Consider the following 23,463-nt stretch of genomic DNA (forward strand, 5'->3'; position numbering starts at 1 on the left):
AATTTCAGATAAAGGTTCAGATGTGGTGATTTTCCAGAGAGGTGACAGTTTTCATCCAGTAGGGGGCAGCAAACCAGCAGCCAGCCTGCTGAAGAAGAAGTTTATTTCCGGCTATGCAGAGCCTCCTATTGGTTGAGACCTCACTCGTAGCTTTTGTAAGACCTTTACGCAAAATGTTTTGTAACGTGCTGGACTGAGCTGCACTTTATCTTGCTGGCGGGGACTCAGGCTCATGTTGGAAGAGTAAAGTAGGTATTTTAATATTCATGTAGCTGAACTCTAATTTATATTCTCCTGTGCTAAACAGCATGAAGTTTACTGACAAGAACCTAAAGTGACGCAACAAGTAAACTACGTTGTTGGCTCTTTTCTACCATGAGATAAAGGAGGTGTGTCTAAGCCGTCTGTAGCAGCCCCTCCTCGGGTGTAGCAGCAGGATGTCCTCGGTGCCCAGAGTGAGGCTGTCCGGAGGTCTGGAGGTGTGTCGGATCCTGAACGGGATGTGGCAGGTGTCCGGGGCGCACGGAGCCGTGGATAGAGCCAAAGCAGGTTAACATGAACCCTCATATCATGGAACCAGATATCGGTTTGACACAGCAGACCTCATTTGTAGCTGACATGAGGATATGCAGGTCACTGACAAATAGTTCTCCAGGGCCATTTTCCTATATTCACGTCACATATCGTTTGTATGAAAGCACATAAGCTACAAAAGACATTTTAAAAACAGGGGTCATAGGTCAATTAAAACAGACACTGAATTATTTTCACCTTAGTAGTGCAGCATTGTGATATTTTAAGGTACTCTTAACAACCTGTTACATTTCCTAACTGTGCTGTTTAATATCATTAATATTAATAAATAATAATATCTGTTTCTCTCCTCCAGTTGAGGCCATGCAGGCCTATGTAGACGCTGGTCTGACCACATTCGACATGGCAGACATCTATGGGCCTGCAGAGGAAATATTTGGACAATTCAACAGCCAGGTACACACATGTAACAATGATGAGCATTATGCATAAACCATTGGAGAAACTTGTTATTTAGTTTGTGTACTCAGATGATCTCCATAAAAGCTGTTAAACTCAGTTCATTCTCATTTAATGAGAGGTGAAATCTGTAAAGAGATGGATGGTAAGCAACCGCTTCATCAGATTTTAATGTTTAATATGTGGCATTAATCATCCTACTCCATGGGATGAAATAATACAAATGCAGTTCAAAAGGTGTGTAAGAGCTGGCCTGCTTGTCTGTGCATGACACTTTTACTGGAGATGGTTTGAGATAGCTGGATAAAACACAAGAGGGAGCCAGTGTGCTGTTTGTAGATTTCCATTAGAGCCTCACAGAGGCCACTCTGTGTGTGCATGCTTGACATTTACAAGAAAGAGACTGAGAGCACGCAAGAAGTAAATACAGAGAGTAAGAGACAGGTTCAAGTAGAAAACGGGCTGCCACTGTGAAAAACAACAGTATCTTTTGCTTCAATCAATGTGAGAGGTTTATAGAAGCTCAGCATTACGTGCCGTACTGAAGCAGAAGTCAAAATACAAGAACAGAGTCTGCACACTTTAGCCCAAGCCCTTCTTCAAACATAAAGCAGATGCAGAGACACACCATGCAAGTACCTGTGCAGAGATACTGCACTGGCTTAGTGTCTGTTGAAGGGCCATGTACCCTTGATAATGGTCAACTAAAGTCAAAGCTCTTTATTTTAACACATTTTTATTGAGCTAAGTGTGATGGACACAGTTGTCATTCATGCTGTATTGTCATGTAAGCTCAGTCAGGCCTGGTTATTGATTCTTCTATCCAGCTGCTAATGCATGTGGAGAACACATGCATTAGCAGCTAGATAGAAGAAGAAGAACAGAGCTGCAGATACTCGACACAGGCATTAAGAAATGCTTTCATTCTATAAACACACACAGACGCAGGGCCCAGCGTGGCTCAGATCAGAGTATTTGAGGCTGATGTGCTGTGACAGTCTAATGGTATCGACCGTAGTCTCAGCCGCTCACCTGGAATAATGTGCAGAGAGACGCACAGAGCTCCTCTCATCCAGCCAGCTTTACTCCTCATTTCACAAGCTTTCCAGGCTCTTTGTCGTTCTTACAATAAACCTGATTATTGAAACACATTTTCACATGATCTCCTGCATCCTTCAAAAATGAAAAACGCGTGCACAATTAGATCAATATTCAGCTTATGTATAATAGATAATACTACTGAGTGCTAGCTACTGTAACAAGGCATTGCTCAATTAATGTTAATTGATTAATGTTAATTAATGTTTGTAATTCTATATTTTTATAACTCTTTGTCTGATCTGTAGCTGAAGTCCAGATCCTCTGGGAATGACAGCCCAGCTCTGCAGAGTCTGACCAAATTCGTGCCAAGACCAGGACCAATGGATCGCAAGGTGAGCCGTGGACAGATGTCACACTCAGCCTGCTGTATTAGACAGTGAGAGCAGTTCATCCACCAGAGAGCAGTGTGTGTCTTTAGAAGGAACCAGGACTTCTCCTCACTAGTCCACTGAACAAATGTAAAGCTACACAGAAATCTCTTTGTGGTGTTCAGTTTTAAAAGACTCCCGCTTGTCTCTTGTTTTATGAGGTCTTTCCTGTGAAAACAATTTTTCAAAAAGTTTCAACCTCACATCACACGTGATTTTATTTGTGGTTTCATGATTGTTCTGTCAACAAAATATTTGTCCAATATGTTGCACATGCACACAATGTATCTGTGTGTGTCTCAGGTGGTGGAGAAGGCACTGCAGCGCTCCATGAACCGCATGCAGGTGGACAGTCTGGACTGTTTGCAGTTCCACTGGTGGGACTACAGAGACAAGAGATATCTGGATGCACTGGGACACCTGTCCGACCTGCAACAGGAGGGACTCATCCGTACGTAGTGCTGTACACAGTATATACTGTTAACATGTAATGATAAACCACACTGTAAGACTTAAAGACAACAATAACTCAGCACACCTGGACGCTTTATGTTCGATTTACATCAAGGCACAATGATATCGTCAGAAGAATATATGAGTGGGCTGAGTTAGGCTCATCACAGATATGTCAGTATACTGGTATAATTACTGTATTGGCAATATGTTGATGTCTAATAGGCTGCGTGTAGACCTCCACCAGGGAGTGGTGATTTGACTAAATGAGATTAACTCAAGGTCCACCTTCTGGCTTTTTCCTTGCTAACTGCATCTCATTGTCTTCATCAGCTGTTAGAGTCATTATTAATCTTAAATAAGGGCACACTCACTAAAGCTTTCAACAACGTGTCAGCTACAGGAACTGTATGCACTAAAGACGACCATGAGGTGTCGTTGAAAGCCTCAGAACCGCCAACAAAGTGGACTTTGTGTTGAGAATTTATTTTGTGTCAAGTGGCCGTTTCCACTGTCAAAATGTAATGTTCAACCCCACTTTATTTGACTTATAACTGGATTGCACCAACTCATTTGGTTTTAACTTTTACTTGAAGTTCTGCAATGTTTTGTCTTCAGGAGAGCTCTCCCTCACCAACTTTGACACGCAGAGGCTGGAGGAGATCACCAACAAAGGCATCCGCATCTCAAGCAACCAGGTAACACCTCCACCTGCTTCAGACTCCCATGATTCCTCTCTCCACCTTCATCAGTGCAGCTGTTAACTGTGTATTATTCCATGATTGCGTGTCAGGTTCAGTACTCGGTGATTGACCAGCGACCTGCAGCGAAGATGGAGCACTTCTGTCTGGCAAACAACATTCAGCTCCTCACTTACGGCACTCTGGGTGAGACACAACACACCTCTTCAGATTCAGTCATTCTGTATTCATGTGTTTTTTGTTTGCATTAGTTGAAAACATGAGCAGTTTCAGAGGTTAACTCCATGTTTAATAGGAGCAGCACATTTACCATCATGGTGTAAAGATGCAAAATGGTGGACTTCTAAAATGGAGTCAGTCGACGTGCCGACACACCCTCCCTTTACTTCACTCCTTCCTCTCCATCTGTCTTTGCATCACATCCTCCTCCCAACCTCAACACCCCCATCTCTGCCCTCTTTTTCCTCCACTGCTTCTCCCCTCCCTTCTTGTTTTTTCTCTCTGCCATCTCTCGCTACACCCGCTTCCCCCTCTCCATCCTTCCCCATCTCATGTATGCTCCTCTTCCCTTTATTCCTGGCACCTCCTTTTACTTCCTCCCACTTCTCCTCTCTTTCCTTCCTCCTCGCCATTTTTAACTCCTTCGTATCTCTCTCTCTCCTCTCTCCTCCATCACTCTCTCAGCTGGCGGTCTACTCTCAGAGCGTTATCTTGGAAAGGCGGAGCCAAGTTCCAGGGCGGAGATCAACACCGCCTCCCTCTCCAAGTACAAGAACGTGATCGACACCTGGGGCGGCTGGAGCCTTTTTCAAGACCTCCTCGTTGCCTTGGAGACCGCTGCCAAGAACCACGACTGCTCAGTGGCTAGCGTGGCGACGCGTTACGTGTTGGATCGCCCTGCAGTGGGCGGGGTCATCGTAGGATGTCGACTAGGCGTCGCAGGGGCGGGGCAACACATCAGTGACAGTCTGCGTAGCTGCAGCCCTGACCTGAAGCTGCAGCAGGAAGATCTCGCAGCCATCGAAGCAGTGACACGTCGCTCCAGGGACCTCATGGCGCTCATAGGGGACTGCGGGGATGAGTACAGGAGATAGAGGGGGAGGGCAAGGCTGGGAGGACTGACTGACTGGATGTGACAGATGGGGTGAGGAGGAGGAGGAAACATCTCACAAAGAGCATCCCCACAGTGGAAAATGATAAGATGCACTTCCTGATGAAATTCAGTTCAAATCTCCAATAGAATTTTTGCCACTTTTGCTGATTTTGCTCCACATTAGTTTCTACACATGAAGACCAAAGCAGCTGTTCTGCTCAGTAACATTTAACAAGCCGGCTCTTTTTATGCAACTTCTACAGATTGTTTGTGTAGGTGTTTTTTTAAGTGACATATTTTATATCATTAAACAGATTGAATACTTTTCTCCCGCAGCGCATTCTCACACACGTCGGTTTTTACACCTAGTTAGTCAATTAGTAGCAGAATAAAGAGAAATCTCAGTGTTGCTTTCTCAGTTGTCTAAACTATCATTGTTAGCTTGTATTCTTAATAATATGATAAATATAATACTATTTTTAACATATGGCGTCTGATTAATGAGATTCAGAGCTTTTTTTCTGTTGCTGGTTGAATTAAAACCACCTCTAAGGAGTGTGTTGTGAAGGTAAATAAAACTTTTTTTTCCTCATTTTGCCATTTCTCTATTTGCTTATTGATTAAAGAATCATTTCACCTAAAATCACATTTATTTTCTCTTGTGGTGTCAAGGCATGCAGGTAGTTACCAAAGAAGAAAAGTGCTATCTTGAAGAAGCGGGACATTGTTCCTGGGTTAGGGTTAGGGTTAGAGATGTTGCTGTCGAGTTGTTCTCATGTCTCTGTATTTATCAGTACTGGCCCAAATGTCTCAGCAGCAGATATCTCCAATGAAAAAAATAAAGAATATATATTTGTTTTGAAATTTAGATGTATTGAACGTCTAAATGTATATCATAATGTGATGTACTGTACATTGGTATTCCTTTGTGTCTGAGAAACTGGCCATGAGGTAGATTTTAGTGTGTGTGTGTGTGTGTGTGTGTGTGTGTGTGTGTGTGTGTGTTGGGGGGGTTGGGGGCTCAGTGAGGTGGAAGGGAGTGGAGAACCCTGTAGCACTGTCTGGCCCTACATATGAAGAGGAAGCGACAGTGTCATACACACGTTATAGAAACGTTAGGCTCCCATCATACTATATATATTACTTTCATGTGCTTTTATGAATGTTGAAGGACTATGTGGAGTTCCCATGGATGAGTACGTAGTTAGCGTGTATATGTTCAGACAGTATGTTATTAATTTGTGTGTGTGCTGGGAGGAGGAGCATGTTTTGTGTGTACATTTTTGCATATTTGCATGCACAGCATGTGCTGACTGAGTGCACTGAAGTAGCAACAATCTCGTTTGACAGGAGGTGTGTGAGCCTCCCCACATGTGTTCATATGCACTACAATGTGTGTGTGTTGGTTCGTGCGTGCATTAGCGGAGAAGAATCCATACGACAGATTGACAGATAGACAGACATATGCAGAGACGGCCGTCAGACAGCCTGTCAGCTCCTACTGTATGTAGACAGTATGAACATGTGTATGTACTGTACGTGTGCGCACACACAGTCTGTTGGTCCATTTTACTTTTGTTCCTCACACACACTCACAGCTGACACACCATGTCTACCTCAAAGAGCAGACAGACTCCTGCTGCGCTATAGGAGTGAGGTCAAAGGTCGTCCCAAATATCACATCCAATCGTCTGCGAGCGGCTGGAGTTCGGTCAGTCACAGAGTACAAAGGGCTGAAGAACAGGAGAGCGACACAAGAGGGACAAAGAGGAGCGTACTGTAACTGTGAATACAGATACGCTGCCAAACAGCAAAGCTCGGTCTGACTGAATCTGAATTAAAGGACAGAAATGAAGGCCACAGAGGCACGCTGCAGCCCGTGTGAATCTTTCAATAGGCCTTTCAATTATTTACACACATTAAAAATGCACACCACATGGTGGGTGTGGGCCTGCGTGGTGAGACAGACTACAGCTAGGCACTTAAACATCAACCTAACCGAGGAAAAGCCTGTGTAAAGGTGGGGCCGAGCTCTACGCACTGAACTGTATATGTTTATATAAGAGGGCAGTCTAAAGGACAGACGAGACATTTTCTGCTGATTGTCCCTAAAGATTGGAAAAAAAAAAACGTCTTCAGGGCTGATGAACCCAAACATAAAACCTGTGTTACATTTGAAGGGCATTATTCTTAGTTTGAGGCAATGTGCTGTTCTTACTTACCTGTACTTACATCTATGTCTATATCCTCTCATTACAACCATTATTTCAGATCCTTTAGCCACAATTAGCTGGTGGATGTGGTGGAGGTATAACATTGTTCTCCTTAGCTACTTTTTATGCTCTCATAGGCAATATGCAATCGTTAAATTAACTGTTTTCCAGACTATGAGCCGCTGGGATGGTGTCAAAATTGAATAAAAGCAGATTCTGTTAAATGTTCTCTGTGTGAGTTGACCCTTGTTTGCCACAAGCCAGAAGAAAGACCTCAGACACAGATATTGTGAAGAAACAATCCCTTTTATTGGTGTGAAGCAGTCCAATCCAAGTCAGGGTCAAAAGGGGTTAAAAACAGTCAGTGCTCAAACAGACCAAAAAAAACAGAGTTTCTCCACACCCTGCTGGATCTACTGGGGTGGGGATTTTACAAAGTCGTACTGGGTGCAGACGAACGAAAGCACCGTGTCAAGGAAGTGAGAGGGGTTCCACAGAGAGATATATATATAAAAAAGACTTTACTCCAAACCACGTTCACTGCTTTTTACTGAGACACTACAGCAGTACCAGAACTTTCTCTGAGAGGTAGGTAGGGGTGACAGGGTGGAGGTGTGGGTGTGGGTGTGTGAAGGGGAGGGGAGGGGTGGGTTTACTGAACTCACAAACTCATGGGGTAAAAATCTGGGGTTTCAAAAACACACTGAAGACAGATAAAGAGAAAAATCATGTAATCTGTTTTTGTTTTTATTATTTTTTTGTTCAAACCAAAGCTTCAGATTGTTTTGTGAGGAGGAGAGCGTGAGTGGGCCAGAAGTGCTTCCCCTCCTTCAGTGTTGGCTTATTTGTTTGTCTCCGTGGTGATCCCGCGGAGTCCGTTACCATTCCCTGCCGCTGCGTCTGCAGCCGCGACATTCTTACTTGGCGTTGGCAGAGTTGCTGAGCACCTTGCGGACCGCCTGAGTGATGGCGTCGCGGTCGATGCCGAAGATTCGGAGCAGCTCGTTGGGTTTGCCGCTGCGGGGCACCTGAGAGACTGCCAGGCGCTGGACGGTGAAGCCGGTCTCGTTCACGACCGCCGAGCACACTGCCTCGCCCAGGCCGCCTGAGGAATCGGGATAAAGAACAGTCAGAAATACTGATTTAAAGGGTCAGTTCACCCAATTTATTTTTTCTAGAATTTCTCCTAATGATCACATCCAAGTCTTTCATTTGTTCTGTTCTCTTCCACATTTCCTTCTTATGATTCCCACCCTTCTGGTACTCATCCATGGGCGATTGAGCTCTGCAGTGATGTGATGTGGACTGACAGGAGTGACGCCGCCCTCCATCCCTCCCTCCCTCTCCTCCTCTATCTCACTTACACCTCCTCAAGACTCTCCGCTCGCTCCACCCTCCCCTACTCTCTCTCCCTCTCTCTCACACTTCTCACTCTAAACTGCCACTCAAACATTTCTGTCTGAGTGAACGTGAAAGCCGAGGAGAGACAAAGTCATTACAGGTTCTTAGTCCTCCTCTGCTACCTTTTGTTCCAGCCTTTGGTTGATGTATTAGCCGGCGGCTGATGAGTGCATGGGAAATAAAGTATCTGTACATGCGTTGAATTTGTTTTGTATCATCATTTGAAAAATGACAGAATTTTACATTGAAAAAGCCTGCGTGCACATGATCGATTGTCAGGTTTTTTTGTGTGAATTCTTTATTACTGTAGCGTGAACACAATGGAAATTGAAGAGCTACTCGTGGCTGATGAAAACATAAACAAAGAAGCGTAAGGTGGTGCAGAAAGTTCAGAAAAATGTGTTAAGGATAAGATGTTTCCATGTATATGTGAGGGTTTAAAATGTAAAACTGGTTGCAAGTTGCAAACGAACAGTTCAGATCCGATGTCGCCTAAGAAATAAATCTGCCACACCGGTTTGTATAAAATGGCGAAACACTCCATTGCTGTAAACATTAGCACAGTAGAATTATAATGTTTGCTTTATATGGAGCCCAAGTCATCGATCATTTGGGTCAGGTTTGTGCCAGCTTTAGTTTGCTCCTTGCTCTTTTGAATGTAAGAGTTAATAAAATAGTCTCAGTCATGTCCTGGTGTGTGCTGATGTTTTTTTGGTCCACTCTGGTTTGCACCCAGAAATGAAACATCGCTGTACGAGGGGCATCTTCAGTTTTCTGCTGCCAGGAGGTTTTCCTCTGTGGCTCCTTGACACTCTTAAGATATACAGTCATTTAATCTTGATAAGGGCAAATAATAGGGCTGCACAATATGGGGGAAAAACAATGCAACCATTTTGACAGATATTTCTAGTTCAATGTGATTCACAATTTTTTATTTTCGTTGAAACCACTGTTGTATTTGTTGAGGTCTGGACCAAACAAACATGTTTTCTTATATCTGTCCAAAAAATGTTTGCCTTCATCAGAAACATCACATATTTTGATTTTTAAATATTTTGATTATTTGTGCAGCCCTATGAATAAATACATACATCCTCAGAAAGGGGAGCAGGTCTGGAGATCCTTTCTGTTGACAAAGATATTACACTTCGCACAACATTTACTCGTCTGTAAGCCACAACACCCTCCACTCCCTGGATACCGCTTGATTCCCCCGCACCCCCAAGTGCCAACACACACATACACAAGCACTTAAAACGTCATGTTCTTGGACAGCTTAACTTTACATCTGCAGCTTCCACACACACAGACATAGCGCCACATTTCCACTTGCATGTCATTAACAGCTCATCCGCACAAAGGTGTGTGAAGCAGCTACATGTGGGGCGACCGAAACGTGTAACAACACAAAAGAAGAGAGATGGGGGAGCGAGAGAGAGAGAGAGAGAGAGAGAGAGAGAGAGGAAGCAAAATTTGTGGACAGTCGTTTTTGTCATGCTGGTGCTGTATGTAGGCCAGCGAGAGCCCAAAGGCCGGCGCTGAAATTAAGAAACACTGACAGGCTCTCCCAGCTCCTCCCCCTACACCCTCTCTCCCTCCTCCCCCCCATATCCTGTCATTTCTTTATCCTTTTCACCTTTTTGTATATCATCCATCTCTCTCTTCTCACCCAAAACCATCACGTTGTTTCTCTGCCACGCACAGAGTCTCTACACCGCTGTCCTCCTCCTCTTCAGCCTCCAGCCCTCTTATACCACCTTTTTCTGCAGGCAGACCTTTGTCCCTTTGCTGCTCCGGGCATTTTTTTTCATGAGCTGATCCACAAGCAGCACAAACATGCAAGCGGCTGCATACGAATTCTCCTGGTCGTTCAAATTATCCTGCGAATGCACTCAAATCCACATAGATGCAAGCTGATTTTAATTGGACGTGATCATCAGGTTCAGTAGATCTGTGCAGTGCAATGGCCCTTTAAATGTTTACGGACACCGGACAGGTCAGGTTATGTAGGTACATACAGGTAAACGATGTCACCTCACCTTCATAGTAGTGGTCCTCCACGGTGATGATGCGTCCCCTGGTGGCCCTGGCGTTGTCGATGATGGTCTTTGAGTCGAGGGGTTTGATGGTGAACGGGTCGATCACGCGGATGTTAATTCTTTCTGTTGGAGGAGAGAGGAGGGAGGAGGATGCGTCTCAGTCTGATAGATTGTATACATTTATGCTGGCGGGGGTTGGTTTTCTTTTGTCTCATGTTTCTTGCGCTCTTTCTCTGTACCTTTCTTCAGCTGTTCAGCAGCGGCGAGAGCCTCGTGGAGGGTCACTCCTGCGCCGATCACGGTCACATGGTCATCATTGGTTTTGTACACAACCTGAGTGGATTGCGAAGACACATTTATATGTGGACTCTGGACACAGACTAGTCATTGGTGGTAATGATAATAAGAAACTGAACAAGGAAAAAAGGAGCATGAGTTTGAGGAATACACAAATAGTTTGGCTTGGGAAAATGAGGACTAACCTTAGCCTGACCAACATGGAAGTCCTCATTGCAGTTGTAGATGATGTTGTTCTCCGGGCGGCTTGTTCGGATGAAACACAATCCCTGAAAAAACAAAACAAAAACAGAAATGATCTACACGGTTCTGTACTTTTTTAGGATCACAAGCGCAAAAAAAGTAAAAGTTGTTACTGATTATCAGTGTCATATTATGTTTACCTTTTAAAAGGTGCAATATGTAAAAATTTTAGATGAAAACATTAAAAAAAAATGTATTAAAATAATCAAGAGAATGTGAAGAAATAGACGTTTTGACGTCATGACATATATGCATTGTGTTAGCGGAGTTAGCATACTAACTTGCATAAAAATCTGTCAAGGATCTCTGCATCCAAGAAAGAAATTCCACTATCGCAGCAATACTACATTCAACTGAATATGATGTCTAACCTTTTCTCTGCTATAAACCTCCAGTATTTTCCTATCCAGGAATTATTTTGTTGGTATTTTTCTTTTGTTATTACAGGTGACTGTCGGTACCTTTGTGTTGGCAGCGAGCTCCACAGCCTTCTCAGTGGAGACTCCGTCGCTGGGGTAGAAGACGGTTGCAGTGGGGATGGCTCTGAACATGGCCAGATCCTCCAGGCCCATCTGAGAGGGTCCATCCTCACCTAAATGTGCACACACATGAGCATGAAACAGACAGAACACCCGCATGTTTGCTGCAGACTGGAGAAATACGTTCTGGTAAGACTGGCATGCATTCAGTCTGGAAGAGGTGGGCATGCAATGTACCTGCAGAGGTGGAGGAGAAGGAGAGAGGGGAGGAGGAGGAGGTGAGAGAGATATCAGGCCGCTCTGCCATCACCTCCGTGACACAGAGAGACAGGGAGGGGGAGGAAGAGGAGGAGGAGTGCTGGTACCAGGAGAAGAAGATGGACAACAGAATAACGGAGTAGGTGAGAAGATGGAAGGGGGGGAAAAAAAAGGTTTTTAGGATTCAGTCAAATTAAGACCAGGACATACAGAGGAGAGGTTCAACCCACTGCAGTGAGATTACAGAAGCAACAACATGAAGTAAAACAATATCGAGAATGAAATATCTTACAGAGACGGCTGGCTCAACTATTAAAGATTAGCTCTGACTGGTTTTCGTCTGACATGCACTGAGGGCAGTTAATATTCTTCAGTGGGCTGAATCACTCCAAAAGGTAGAACTGTGCCGGAGCGGATTTAAGAAAAAAGGTGCAGTGAGAGGAAAGGCGGGTCACAGTGAGGGTCATAATGAGCGCAGCTCCTTCATATTATGGGTCAAAGGTACTGAATCTGTGATCGGCTTCAATTAGAAGAGCGGTAGAGCTAATTAGAACACTTTGAAATAATTATAAGTTGTAAACATCAGTCACAGTTGCAGCACACAAGATTGTTCACAATCACGAGGTACAGTTAACATAACTGCTTAAATGTACCGTATAACAATGATGCAGACAAGATGTTGTTGGAGAGGAGAAATTCAAAATAAATAAACACTGAAAGGTCAGAGGTCAGTCCAGCCAGGTCACGACTGCTGAAAGGAGAGACGGGAACTGACCAATAGACACTCCACAGTGGGAGCCACAGAGGTTGATGTTGCTCTCAGAGATGGCGGCCATGCGGAGCTGATCGTAGGCACGGCTGAAGAACGTGGCGAAGGTGCTGGCAAACACCACGTTGCGGTCCCGCACGGCACAACCTATCGCCACGCTCACCTGCGGGACAGAGGAGGAACGAGAGGGATGGCTCAGTAAAGCCTCATTCAACACAGAATGACTTGTCAGATTATTTTGTTTATTCTTTTTTTATGAGGACAGAAGCAGGTAAGTCGGCAAGGTGAGAAAGGGGAAAACATCTAGTTCTGTAATGTACAATAGCACCTGAACATCTCATCATTCTAACAGAGTTAAAAGAACCAGGATTTTATAGCTCCGCTACTTCAGTCCTGGACTTTTCCTCTAACAACACCTTGTGTTTGACATTTTTGGCCAACATCAGGTCAAAATTTCATTTTGTCCAAAACTTTTATGAATAAATGCTTTAAAAATAAATCACTTATGTGGAGCAGGGAAGAGGTCTGAGTAGGTCACAATCACAGCAACACTTATGGGGATTATAAAGGTCTCAATGTAGGTTTTTTGGCATGTGACCATTTGTTCTCTGTATTACAAGTGTTGCTGGAGTTTTTTTTTATCTCGTAAAACTAATACTGGTGGTAATTAGCAAATATTTGAACTGTAACTAAGAGGGAGCATATGGTAAACATTAAACCTGCTTAGTATCAGCAGGTTATCATTGTCAGCGTTTAGCTCAAAGTTCAGCCGTGATTGTAACTGTGGCCTCTATGTTTTGTGCAAATACGTCTTTAAAAAAGTATTGAGTATTTTTTATGTTATGCATCTGCTAATTACTCATTCATGGTGTTCAGAATGAACCATTTCTTTATGATGTGATCCTCTGTGAAGAGGAATTTTAACCAGCAGAAAATATGTCACAATGATGTATTAAGATTGCAAATATCAGAATGAATGCAATTATTTTTACTCATTCAGACTCATGCAGCTGCAGCGTGAGAAGGACCTCATGTTCATCAGTATAGTAGTAATCAGCACACACTGAGCATTTCCTGTTATTAAAAACCCCTGAAAGGCCCACAGAGCACCAAGACATGATGACACTCATATTTCATGACGAGGCAGATATTCAATCCCCACAGACGGTGACCTGTTTTGATCGGCCTGCTGCTGTGTGGGAGGAACCCCTTCAAGGAGTCATAACGATGCACCTGTAATAAAAACTGGGACACGAACACTAGAAGAACGCTGTTAATGCTGCTCAGGGGACGATGATGCAACAGCAAAACCGCTAACGAATGCAGTTATACCTTAAAGTAGACAGTGACATGGCAAAGGAGCAAAGATCAGAGGGGAGATAAATGGACCTTTATGCTAAAACTTGGGATTTAAAATGGATCTGACGTGTCATACACTGTCAAAAGAAGCAAGTATAGAAGCAGCTGTAATGTTTGCCGTTTTAGTTCTGGACCTCTGCAGCCGTCTAACCGGAGAACTAATGGCTCTTTCTTACCATGTTCTGCTCTGCGATGTAGCACTCCACGTAGCGGTTGGGGTGTTCGTTCTTGAAGAGCTCGGAGAAGGTGGAGTTCTTGGTGTCTCCATCCAGAGCCACCACGTGGTCATTGTAGCGGCCCAGCTTGGCCAGAGCCATGCCGTACGCCTTCCTCGTGGCAATCTGGTCACACAGGGACAAACACACGACCGATCAGTTAACCAGAACCAATACAAAACAGATTTACGAACATAATAAAGGACAACCAAGCAAGGTGTGCCGACTCAAAGCGTCTGAACTGGTCCGCCTCTACCCATCATACCTTGTCTCCGGGTTTGTAACTGGGCGCGCTCGGCATGCGGATGTTGCGGAGGCTGACAGGTGACGCGTCCTCATTGGGCGGGGCGGGATAGATGCGCTTGTTGCAGCTGACGATGCGGCTCTGCAACTCCTTCATCACGCTATCGGCCATGTCTTTGGGCAGGGGTTTCCCGTGCCAGCCCATCTTATCCTCAGCGGCTGAAGAAGACACAAGGACGGACACGAAAAGACACGACTGAGGACGAGAGCTGCTGCTTTACAGTGTAACACGTGACAATCAGAGGGGAAATTATGAACCTTTTATTCATGAGTAAAATAACTAAAATCCTCTACTAAACTGTGCATGTGTAACATTGCACAAGTCAACGTTTTGGACCCCCCTAAACATACGAACCGAATTCCTCCACCCATCCTGAATGCTTATCTCTACATACATGTGCAGTTTAAGACATGTATGCAATAAGCCACTGGTCAGCTGTCACATTCATAACAACTGTCCACTTCAATGGGTCACAAAAGGCAACTTCAATGGTAAAAAGGTCAGAATCCAGAGGCCCCGGGGTTATAACAACACTGTGATACAGCCTTGTGAATACAAAGACACACTCCTCCACACACACACACACACACACACACACCTTGCTCTTACAACAACTGTCTTTTTACCTTTCACCAACACACGTGGTCACACACACTCCCCCTCTGACTTATCACAACATGGGCACAATGGGATGCTGCTGCGAGTGTTTCCTACACATTCTGAGGGATTACGGAGCAGCAGCAGCCGAAGCACCAAAGCGCTGCCTGGATTACAGCGAGTTAGGGCCCCTCTGCTCTGATGGAGGGTCCCCGTGGGGCCGTAAAGAAAAGCTTCAAACGCAAATGTTATTCTCAGTAAGCTGTCACCATTTTACCTCGTCAGTCTTTTGGTGCAACAAATGCAGGATGTCACAAAATAATGACAGGATATTTACTTCTTTATAAGGGCACTGTGTAGTTTTTGGTGAATAAATTCAACCTCAGAATGATCATATTTACAATATTAATGAGGAAGTAATACAAACTTCATAACTCAAAAAACAAGCCGGTCTCAGAGGACAGTAAGGTCCCCAGAAAACAGTTTGGAGCTAGAAAGGTGGCAGGGTCCGCCAAATATAAACAAAGTGAAACAATATGAAATGGTTTTGTGTTTTCCCCAAAACTAAATGAAACACCTTTAAACCAAAAGGAAACACAACATGTCAGAACTTCACTTAAACTCCAGACATCAGGACAAATCTGCCTCACACACTGTGGATCACTGTGTGTGTGTGTGTGTGTGTGTGCGCGTGCCTGAGTGTTGTACCTGGGATGCCCTTGCCCTTGATAGTCTTGGCGATGACGGCGAGGGGCTGGTGGCGGGGCTGACTTAGCACCTTACACAGCTCCTCCACACTGTGGCCGTCCACAATGATGGAATGCCAGCTGGGAAAACAGAGGAGATCAAACTTTAAAATGCCGTGCTGCAGGCGCATCTCGCTATGACTTCTGGGCCCCTGAATGAATGTAACTCTGGGTACCGTTTTTTAACCCCCCTAGTGGAATAATCCTACTGGAATTCGTGCAGGCTCCTAAAACCAACATAACCTTTAACCTCCCTTTTGACAGCGCTGCATTACTCTAAATCAAAGCAGCCAGTTAGAAGTCTGAGCTCACATCATATGCCCTGAATATGCTGGACGGAGGGACGACATGCACTGCTTTAAATGTCCCCCAACAGCCGCCCGCCATCCCTTCTCCTCACCCTCCTACTTCCCCCTTGCTCACCCAAAGGCCTCACAGCGTCGCTGGTACTTCTCCACATGGTGCTGCAGTGGCGCGGGATCGCTCTGAGCCAGGCGGTTGATGTCCAAGATGGCCACCAGGTTGTCTAGCTGGTAGTATGAGGCGAAGGCCATGGCCTCCCACACGGAGCCCTCGGACATCTCTCCATCACCCAGCAGGCAGAACACCCGATAGCTGCACAGAGAGAGAGATCTTATGTCTAAGTGAATGTATAAAGACCGACTGATCGACAGATACAAATGGATACTAGAGCAGATTATTTTCTATATCCTTGTGCAACATCCTCCCTGTCCTTTGATTCCTCCTATAAGGCTCAATGTGACAGCTGACCCTCACACCTACAACACATGCATGCACACACACACACACACACACACACACTCCACCCTCCCCGCTGCGCTCTGATCACCCTCAGTCATTGCTCCCAGGGCGTAACAACTCCTGACAGCTTTCCAGTCAAATAGACACATTCTCATTAAAGCTGGAAGATAGGCCGAGACACGCCACATTACACCACGCATTCCAACCTCGGGCCCAAAGAAAGAACACATGGCGGAGAGAGAGAGAGAGAAAAGAGAGGAGGAAGGAAAGGAAGAAAGAGAAGAGAGAAATTCCAAACAGAGGTGGAGATGGAGAGAAGGAGAGAAAAGAAGAAGAGATCTGAGACTGGAGGGGGTTAATGAATGCTACCAGTCAAACTGATCTGTAAACCCTGCAGGTCAGGTTCTGAAATGTGTCTGTCATATTAATAGACAAAGTTTAGGTTATTTTCATGTCAGTTTAAACGCTAAACATTTGTTTTCACATTTTTACTTAATATAAAAACATACCTGCCCTCAGGCATTTAGTTTGTACCTGCCCCTTTATGTGCATATGCATGATGAAGTTGTTTCAGTAGCTGCGTTAAACACGCTGTGAAGTCATTTTAGCATCGGAGTTAAAAGTCGCAGATTGTGATAAAGCTGCACATTCCTTCAAGGCTGATTAGATGATTAATTGATTAGTCGACCGACACAATTTAGTTGCCAACCATTTTGATAAACAATAAATCATTTCAGTCAGCTATCAGGCAAAAATGTCAAACATTTGCTGCTTCCAGCTGCGTACAAGTAAGGATTTGCTGATTTTCTTTGTCACTGATGAAATTAAATGAAGAATCTTTGGGTTTTGGACCGTTGGTTGGACAAAAAAGTAATTTGAAGATAAGACTTTGGGTTCTGGGAAATAGTGATGAGCACTTTTCACTTTTTTTTTTTTGAACATTTTATGGCTGAACCAGAGGTGCCCAAAGATATTCAATTAGATGGCAAAAACTGAAATGTAATGGTGGATCCTATTGCATTGTAGGAAAAAAAAAAACTAAAATGGATTTATATGATTTTTAAAAAAATTAATTAACTTTTTTCCCCTCTAGAAACATGTTGAACCTTATAGCCGCACATTTGTCAGCACTGGACTTAAAGAGTAATCATGATAATCTGCAGATTGATAATGAAAATAAGAATTAGTTGCAGCCCATAAGGTGATATCAACATTGATCAAGAGTAGAGTGATACTACTGACACACACACACACACACACACACAGACACACACACACACACACACACACTGAAGGGCATCCAATACAGGTACAGCAGGTGGAGGAAGTTTTAGAGCTACAGAGGTAAAGTAATCCCCCCCGGAGGTGTGAGGTGTGCGTGCTTCTTTGCCAGCTGGGAGCAGCAGATCAAGCCAAGGTGATACCTCTCCTTGAAAACGGTCAAAACCCTTCCAACTGGCACACGAACACGCACACACCTACCTCACACCTACTCGTGTCACCCGAAACCGCTACACCCTGCCAACTCAAAACCAACGAAGAAGAAAGCTTCCAGTCGATACACTTGGTGCTGAGCCGCATGCTGAACGGGCATGAGGAGGAATGCTGCATGTGTTTGATCCAATAATCTCATCTTTACGTGTTTACTGAGTACTGAACCAGAGTCACGTCATGCATGGATCCATAAACGGCGTCAGTTATTCAGTCTCGTCTCAGCCCTGCTGATAAATGTATCTGACGGGGTCATTCATGTATTGTATTTTAATAAAACACACCCTCCGAGAGGCTGAGGGGTGTGTTTGACTGTTCGTAGAATTCATTTCCTGCTATAATTTGAGAACTAATGGACTATAAATACGACACATTCTATTATTCTGTGAGTGGTCGATACAGCACCATTGAGCAGATTTTGTCATCATGTTATGAAACTGGCGATGCAGCCGTGAGTCGGTATGTTGCAGCGAATTAGCCCGACAAGCTGCTCCGAGCATCGCAGGGGAAACGCATGAGGCCTTCTACAGGCTCAAACAATTACACGCATGGTGAAAACAACATTATCTTCTGTGCATATAAAGATGCAACAGACGCACAACCGTGGATTTTGTACATTTTTCGGAGAGAGGATGAGGGTAAAGGCCGAGGCAGAGATATGAGAGGTGGAGGGGGGGCTGTGCTCTTGCATGTGTGATTATTAGAGCAGAAACAATCGAGTGCACACAGAATGCAGAGTGAGAGATATCGAGGGCAGCGAACTCGGGCTGCGAGCACGCCGCTCCCCGACTGCCTGTTTCAGTGCGTCTGTTGTGCGTAAAAACAACAAAATTGCCTATGAGACGATCTCCCCTCCATTCTGTCCTTTCAGAAAAACGTGCTCCCTGAAATTCAGAGTTCAGCTCAGAACGCTTTTGTGTCACATCCATGTTCTGTGCAAACATGAATAGGAATGGGTTGCATCTCGCGCTCTCTATTGTTTGACTGAAAACCCGTGTGGTTTTTTCCAGACCACACTAGAGACCGACCCGGCTCACATTTCTGGCCCGTTAATCTACCGTGAGACAAACGTGTTTGCGGCTGCAGGAGTGCACAAAAAAAATAAAATAAAAAACGGAATTAATCTCAACCCCCGCATTTGGATTCCACCTTTGTGAAGAGACAGGTTAATCCCCATCACTGATTTCTGTGACCACGCTCTGTTTTTCTGAGCAGATGCCCTCGTTCATCCCAGATCTGAAGGTGAAACTGATCAGAGTTCAGCTCTCCTGGCTCTCCTGGAGTGGCTGCCTGAATGTCAACCCAGACCGAGCCTGCCAGGTACAGTTTGATGCAAAGCTGCAGGCGGAAATGTCACATGTCAGCAGGGCTCGCTGCGGCGTACATTATGTCATGCATAATTTCATACCGTCCACCTTAATGTGTGCAGATGCAAGCTGCTTCGTGTGTGTCTCGTGCATGTTGAGGAGTCGCTGCATGAGGTCGCTTTCTCCTCAGGGGCATTTTCTGTGTGTTTCTGTGTGTTTGTGTGTTTGTGTGTTTGTTACCTGGCCTTGTCAAAGTATTTTCCAGTGTAGGCCATTCCACAGGCAGCTCCCAGCCCCTGGCCCAGAGATCCAGTGGCCACATCCACAAACTGCTGCTTCTGTTAGTACACACACACACACACACACACACACACGCACCAAAACATGCATCTTACTCCAAACTCAAGTTTGCAAACACAAAAAGCATGAAGAAGTCATGTTGTCAGGACAGTGGCTGCAGTGTGAACACAGTGTGTCATTAATGTCTGCGCCGGAAGAGAAAGGAGCCGAGGACGGAGCCTCTCTGTCACACAGACACATCTTTGTCCCTGTGTTCGTGCCTGCATACAGTCGATTCTGCTATCTGTGTATTCATGAATGTGCAGCGACTGGAACACACGTTTTGTTCTGAAGTACTTAAGAGGGAAAAAGACGAAGATTACAAAGAGGCTGGAACACATAAGCCTATTTATGTTTTATTTATTTAACACTACTCTGTTCATCATAGCCAGATGTATAACTTTTTTGTATGGTCTCGTCCTGCTGCTGCATTTTCATCATGTAGAGTGAGAAATACTCAAAGTGTTTCCAGCAGGGAGATGGAGATCGTCCTATAAAGGAACTGCTGACAGGAACATGTCGAATGGCTGCATGCTTCAGTGTGGCTGCATCCAGCGACATACATTTCTTTGGTCTCGTCATATTAATATTTCAAGATTCTTAGATGCTGTCAAAAGGTTACCCCAAAGCCAAAATAATCTGTGTGAGGATAAAGTCTGACAGAAGGCAACGTGCAGGACGGGACTAGAACTGCAGTCAAGCTTAACCCGAAACATACAAGGTGATGGTGTGATCTTTGAGCGGGTAGAAGAAACCATTAAACAGCTCAACTGTCCTCAAGTCAGAAATGTAGTGTGGATGCACACGTGTTGATTTGTTGGAATAAATGACCGTCAGACCGAAACATTCAGGTCTCGACGTTGCCTCACCGGCACAGGGTGTCCCTCCAGGATGGAGTCCACCTTGCGGAGATTGAGGAGCTCGTTCTCCTTCAGGTAGCCCGTCTCCGCCCACGCGGCGTACAGCACAGGGGCTGCATGACCCTGAGGAGGCGCGGGTGAAAGAAAGGGGTTAGAGTGTGACAAAATGCACCGTTTAACTGACCTGCTAGAAACGCCGACACCATGTGGAAAACCCTCATCAGTCCTTGAAGCGCTAAGATTCCTGTTGTTTTTCATGTTTTTTCTCTGTTTTTCCCCATATTGTATGTAGGAGTTTCCGCCGTCATAAATATTAGAGAACAAAAAATTAAATACAGATCTGGAATTTGCAAACAGGCACCTTCTAGATGTCAAGTCACTCGTAAAATCACAGTTTAACATGAGTGAAAAAATCAAGACACTGCTCATCACTCCTTACTATTTGTATGCATGGCCTACTTACAGACATAGGAGATGCTTAGTTTGAAACTCATCTCAGAGCCCATTTATTAGAAATCCACCATATCTTAAATATGTGTCTCCCTATAATTAGCGAGCGGGTTGTCTTCGATGTCCGCTGCAGGTATAGGTGTTACCTTGGAGAGGATGAAGCGGTCATTGTTGGGGTTACGGGGGTCTTCAGGTCGGTACTTCATGGTATGAAAGAACAGCACAGACATGATCTCCGCCACGCTGCAGCATGATGTGGGATGACTGCAACAGAACGATGGGAGAGAGGAATCAGACACAAAGCCATTAGATTAAAAAAAAACAAAAAAAAAAACAAACCAACTGATGTGCCTCTGGATTCCTTGTCTCACATCTGTGAGGATGTATCAGAGCAAAGTGTTCACACACAGATGCAGAGGGACAAAGTGACTCTTTGTCACTTAAACTGTAGTTGGGTTAAATCATGCCAGACCGACTGTAGTCAGAGAGTTATGTAAGACAGAGAGAAAGCAGGCTGAGTTTATCAGGGTCAGACAGTCAGTAAGTACATATACTGTACATGTTCTCTCTCATGCGCACACACGCGCACGCCATACAAAGTGCCGTCCCAAACTGTTAAAAGTCAATCCAACAAATAACAGGTTAAGATGAGGTCTCTTGAATAATATTCTTGCTTCAAATTTCAATCCACATGCCAGTAATACCTCACTCAGGCCTCCTCCACTGAAGGCATTTTTCCTTTACCCTCCTGAAATGTGACCAAATAATCAAAAATGAGCCAAAACAAATAAACAAACAAACAAAAAAACAACAGAAGGAGACGAATACGTAGAATGAAGGATGTTTGGAAGCTCAAACAGGAATTTTAATTTTGCAAATATCATTCGACCGCGGGCCAAGTCACATGGTCACATAGAACAGTCTGTGCTCCAGGTTTAAGCGCGCTCAGTGACAAAAGCTGCTTCACCAGCAGCAGCATGTCTGAAATGACTTAAAGAAAGGTAGCCGACATAGATATAAGCCACGACGAATCAATTACAGAGAAAATCAAATACCTTTAATCTTATTATATTATATTACCTAGAGGAAAACATTTCTTAATTAGCTGCTCTGCCCCGCTAAATACTCTGTGCCGCCTTTGGATAATAAAAAACACAAATAATTTACACTTTCATGAATCGTGATTATTATTATTATTATTCATTTATTATTATTATTATTATTATTATTTTTAAGCTCAAAAACGTCTCAGCATCTCTGTTAATTCGCGTTTTATTTTGTAAGGTCTCACCGGACGCATTAAGTTAAAGCCTCTTGACAGTCGCGTGTCAGGCCGCACAGGAGCACGCAGGCGCGGAGCGGCAGCAGCGTCGCTGTCCGTGAGTGTGTGTGTGTGTGTGTGTGTGCGCGCGTCCGCCTCGGCCGGTTCCATTCTGCCGCCGCCACACACCACGTCGAGCCACGAGCCGCAGCACTGGCTGCGCGGGGATCACGCATGGACCGATCCGCTCTCTGCTCCTCCTCCGTTACATAACGGAGCGCAGAAGGGGTTAAGGAGGGCGGACCGCCGACTGCACCTGCAGCGGTTTATAACGACGAGCCTCCACATCACATTTAATACATGTTGTACGATTTGAAGGGGCGGTTCTGCGAAACATCACACGCCTGTTAGTCAAACGCGTTGCGGGCAGGCACTCGACGCGCCTGTGAGTTGGGAATCCCAGCGCAAACACTCAGAACTGACTCTTTACGCGGAGCGGCTCTCCAGTCCGGGTGGAAGTGCGTAAATTGCGCGCGACGCACGTTGGCAATAAGATAAGGAAATGTTAGGCTCCTCGGTTTCTGTGCAAATATGCTGCATCTGCACAGCAATGAACTGCAGCTTTATAGTTCCGCTCTGCAGTCAGTCCGTTTATAAATTAGAGCCCACGTTTCTACTTTTTGTCCCCCCACCTTGCAGTTTGTCCTCTAAACAGACAGGTGACTGGCCCAGGACAGTAATCGCACTACTTTCTGTCTCCGGCGCGGTTTAATCTCCCCGTGTCCTCCTCTTACCCGCTGCCCGCTGCAGTCGTCGCCTTGATGGAGTTGATCCGGAGCCGGGTGGCGATGTTCCTGAGCGCCTGCACGGTCTGCTGGTCCGGTTTATGGTAGTCCTCCATCTGTCCGATAGCAACAAGGGAGAGCGCACACACACGCACACACACAAGCAGGGATAAAGTGGAGTTAAGAGTTAAAGTCCCCGGTCCGATGTCCCAGGAATGGAGGCGGCGAGTGTGCAGTGGACGATGGCAGGGGTTAAAAAGAGACGGACGGCGGTGCTGAACCTGACAGGCACAGGAGGGAGGGGAGGGGAGGGAGGGGGCGTGTTCGCAGGCAAAGCCTATGAATATGGCTAATCTCGGGCTAAAAGGAGCCTACAGTTACCCCACGCCTGAGCACAGCCAATAGCAGGAAGGCTCTGGGCTGGAGACCAAGGCCCCGCACACGACCGCAGAGAGCCAGGCGCACCGTGGACAGGGACACACCGCGCACACTCCATGATCAGGGCACGAATCATAAACTCAAATACTGCTTGACATGTGATTAAAAAGCATGAATTTAGTGCAGGACGTTCCCACTGAC

The 23,463-nt window shown here is 45.1% G+C and overlaps 2 protein-coding genes across 3 annotated transcripts; one reads left to right on the forward strand and one right to left on the reverse strand.

Annotated features, from left to right (window-relative positions):
- The first annotated feature begins 99 nt into the window (after positions 1–99).
- Positions 100–5,309, forward strand: LOC119022619 (aldo-keto reductase family 1 member B7-like). The gene is made up of 8 exons (XM_037103699.1): positions 100–248; positions 381–549; positions 890–990; positions 2,340–2,426; positions 2,766–2,913; positions 3,534–3,613; positions 3,709–3,802; positions 4,301–5,309. The coding sequence occupies exons 2-8, from the start codon at positions 438–440 to the stop codon at positions 4,708–4,710; spliced, it is 1,032 nt and encodes a 343-aa protein (XP_036959594.1). The 5' UTR covers positions 100–248; positions 381–437; the 3' UTR covers positions 4,711–5,309.
- Positions 5,310–7,209: 1,900 nt separating this feature from the next.
- LOC119023580 (transketolase-like) lies at positions 7,210–23,366 on the reverse strand. Of its 2 annotated transcripts, none has more exons than XM_037105638.1 (14): positions 22,894–23,366; positions 20,985–21,102; positions 20,398–20,511; positions 19,430–19,527; positions 16,053–16,244; positions 15,592–15,710; positions 14,248–14,444; positions 13,944–14,108; positions 12,415–12,571; positions 11,364–11,494; positions 10,845–10,928; positions 10,602–10,695; positions 10,363–10,485; positions 7,210–8,027 (listed from the first exon to the last, which is right to left on the reverse strand). In XM_037105638.1, the coding sequence occupies exons 1-14, from the start codon at positions 22,998–23,000 to the stop codon at positions 7,840–7,842; spliced, it is 1,887 nt and encodes a 628-aa protein (XP_036961533.1). In that variant the 5' UTR covers positions 23,001–23,366; the 3' UTR covers positions 7,210–7,839. The 2 variants fall into 2 exon arrangements, with proteins under 2 accessions (XP_036961533.1, XP_036961534.1); XM_037105639.1 differs by lacking the exon at positions 22,894–23,366 and adding an exon at positions 21,543–21,691.
- Positions 23,367–23,463: the final 97 nt, after the last annotated feature.

This window comes from Acanthopagrus latus, chromosome 7, assembly GCF_904848185.1.
Source record: "Acanthopagrus latus isolate v.2019 chromosome 7, fAcaLat1.1, whole genome shotgun sequence".
Taxonomy (NCBI): domain Eukaryota; kingdom Metazoa; phylum Chordata; class Actinopteri; order Spariformes; family Sparidae; genus Acanthopagrus; species Acanthopagrus latus.

Excerpts from the sequence above, each read along its gene's own strand:
- LOC119023580 (XM_037105638.1), bottom strand. The coding sequence starts at position 23,000 with ATGGAGGACTACCATAAACCGGACCAGCAGACCGTGCAGGCGCTCAGG. Across the intron at positions 14,445-15,591 it reads CAAGGGCAAGGGCATCCCAG|CCGCTGAGGATAAGATGGGC; the intron begins GTACAACACTCA and ends TGTCTTCTTCAG. Across the intron at positions 11,495-12,414 it reads CCACTGTGGAGTGTCTATTG|GTGAGGATGGACCCTCTCAG; the intron begins GTCAGTTCCCGT and ends GTGCACATTTAG.
- LOC119022619 (XM_037103699.1), top strand. The coding sequence starts at position 438 with ATGTCCTCGGTGCCCAGAGTGAGGCTGTCCGGAGGTCTGGAGGTGTGT. Across the intron at positions 991-2,339 it reads TTGGACAATTCAACAGCCAG|CTGAAGTCCAGATCCTCTGG; the intron begins GTACACACATGT and ends TCTGATCTGTAG. Across the intron at positions 3,803-4,300 it reads CCTCACTTACGGCACTCTGG|CTGGCGGTCTACTCTCAGAG; the intron begins GTGAGACACAAC and ends TCACTCTCTCAG.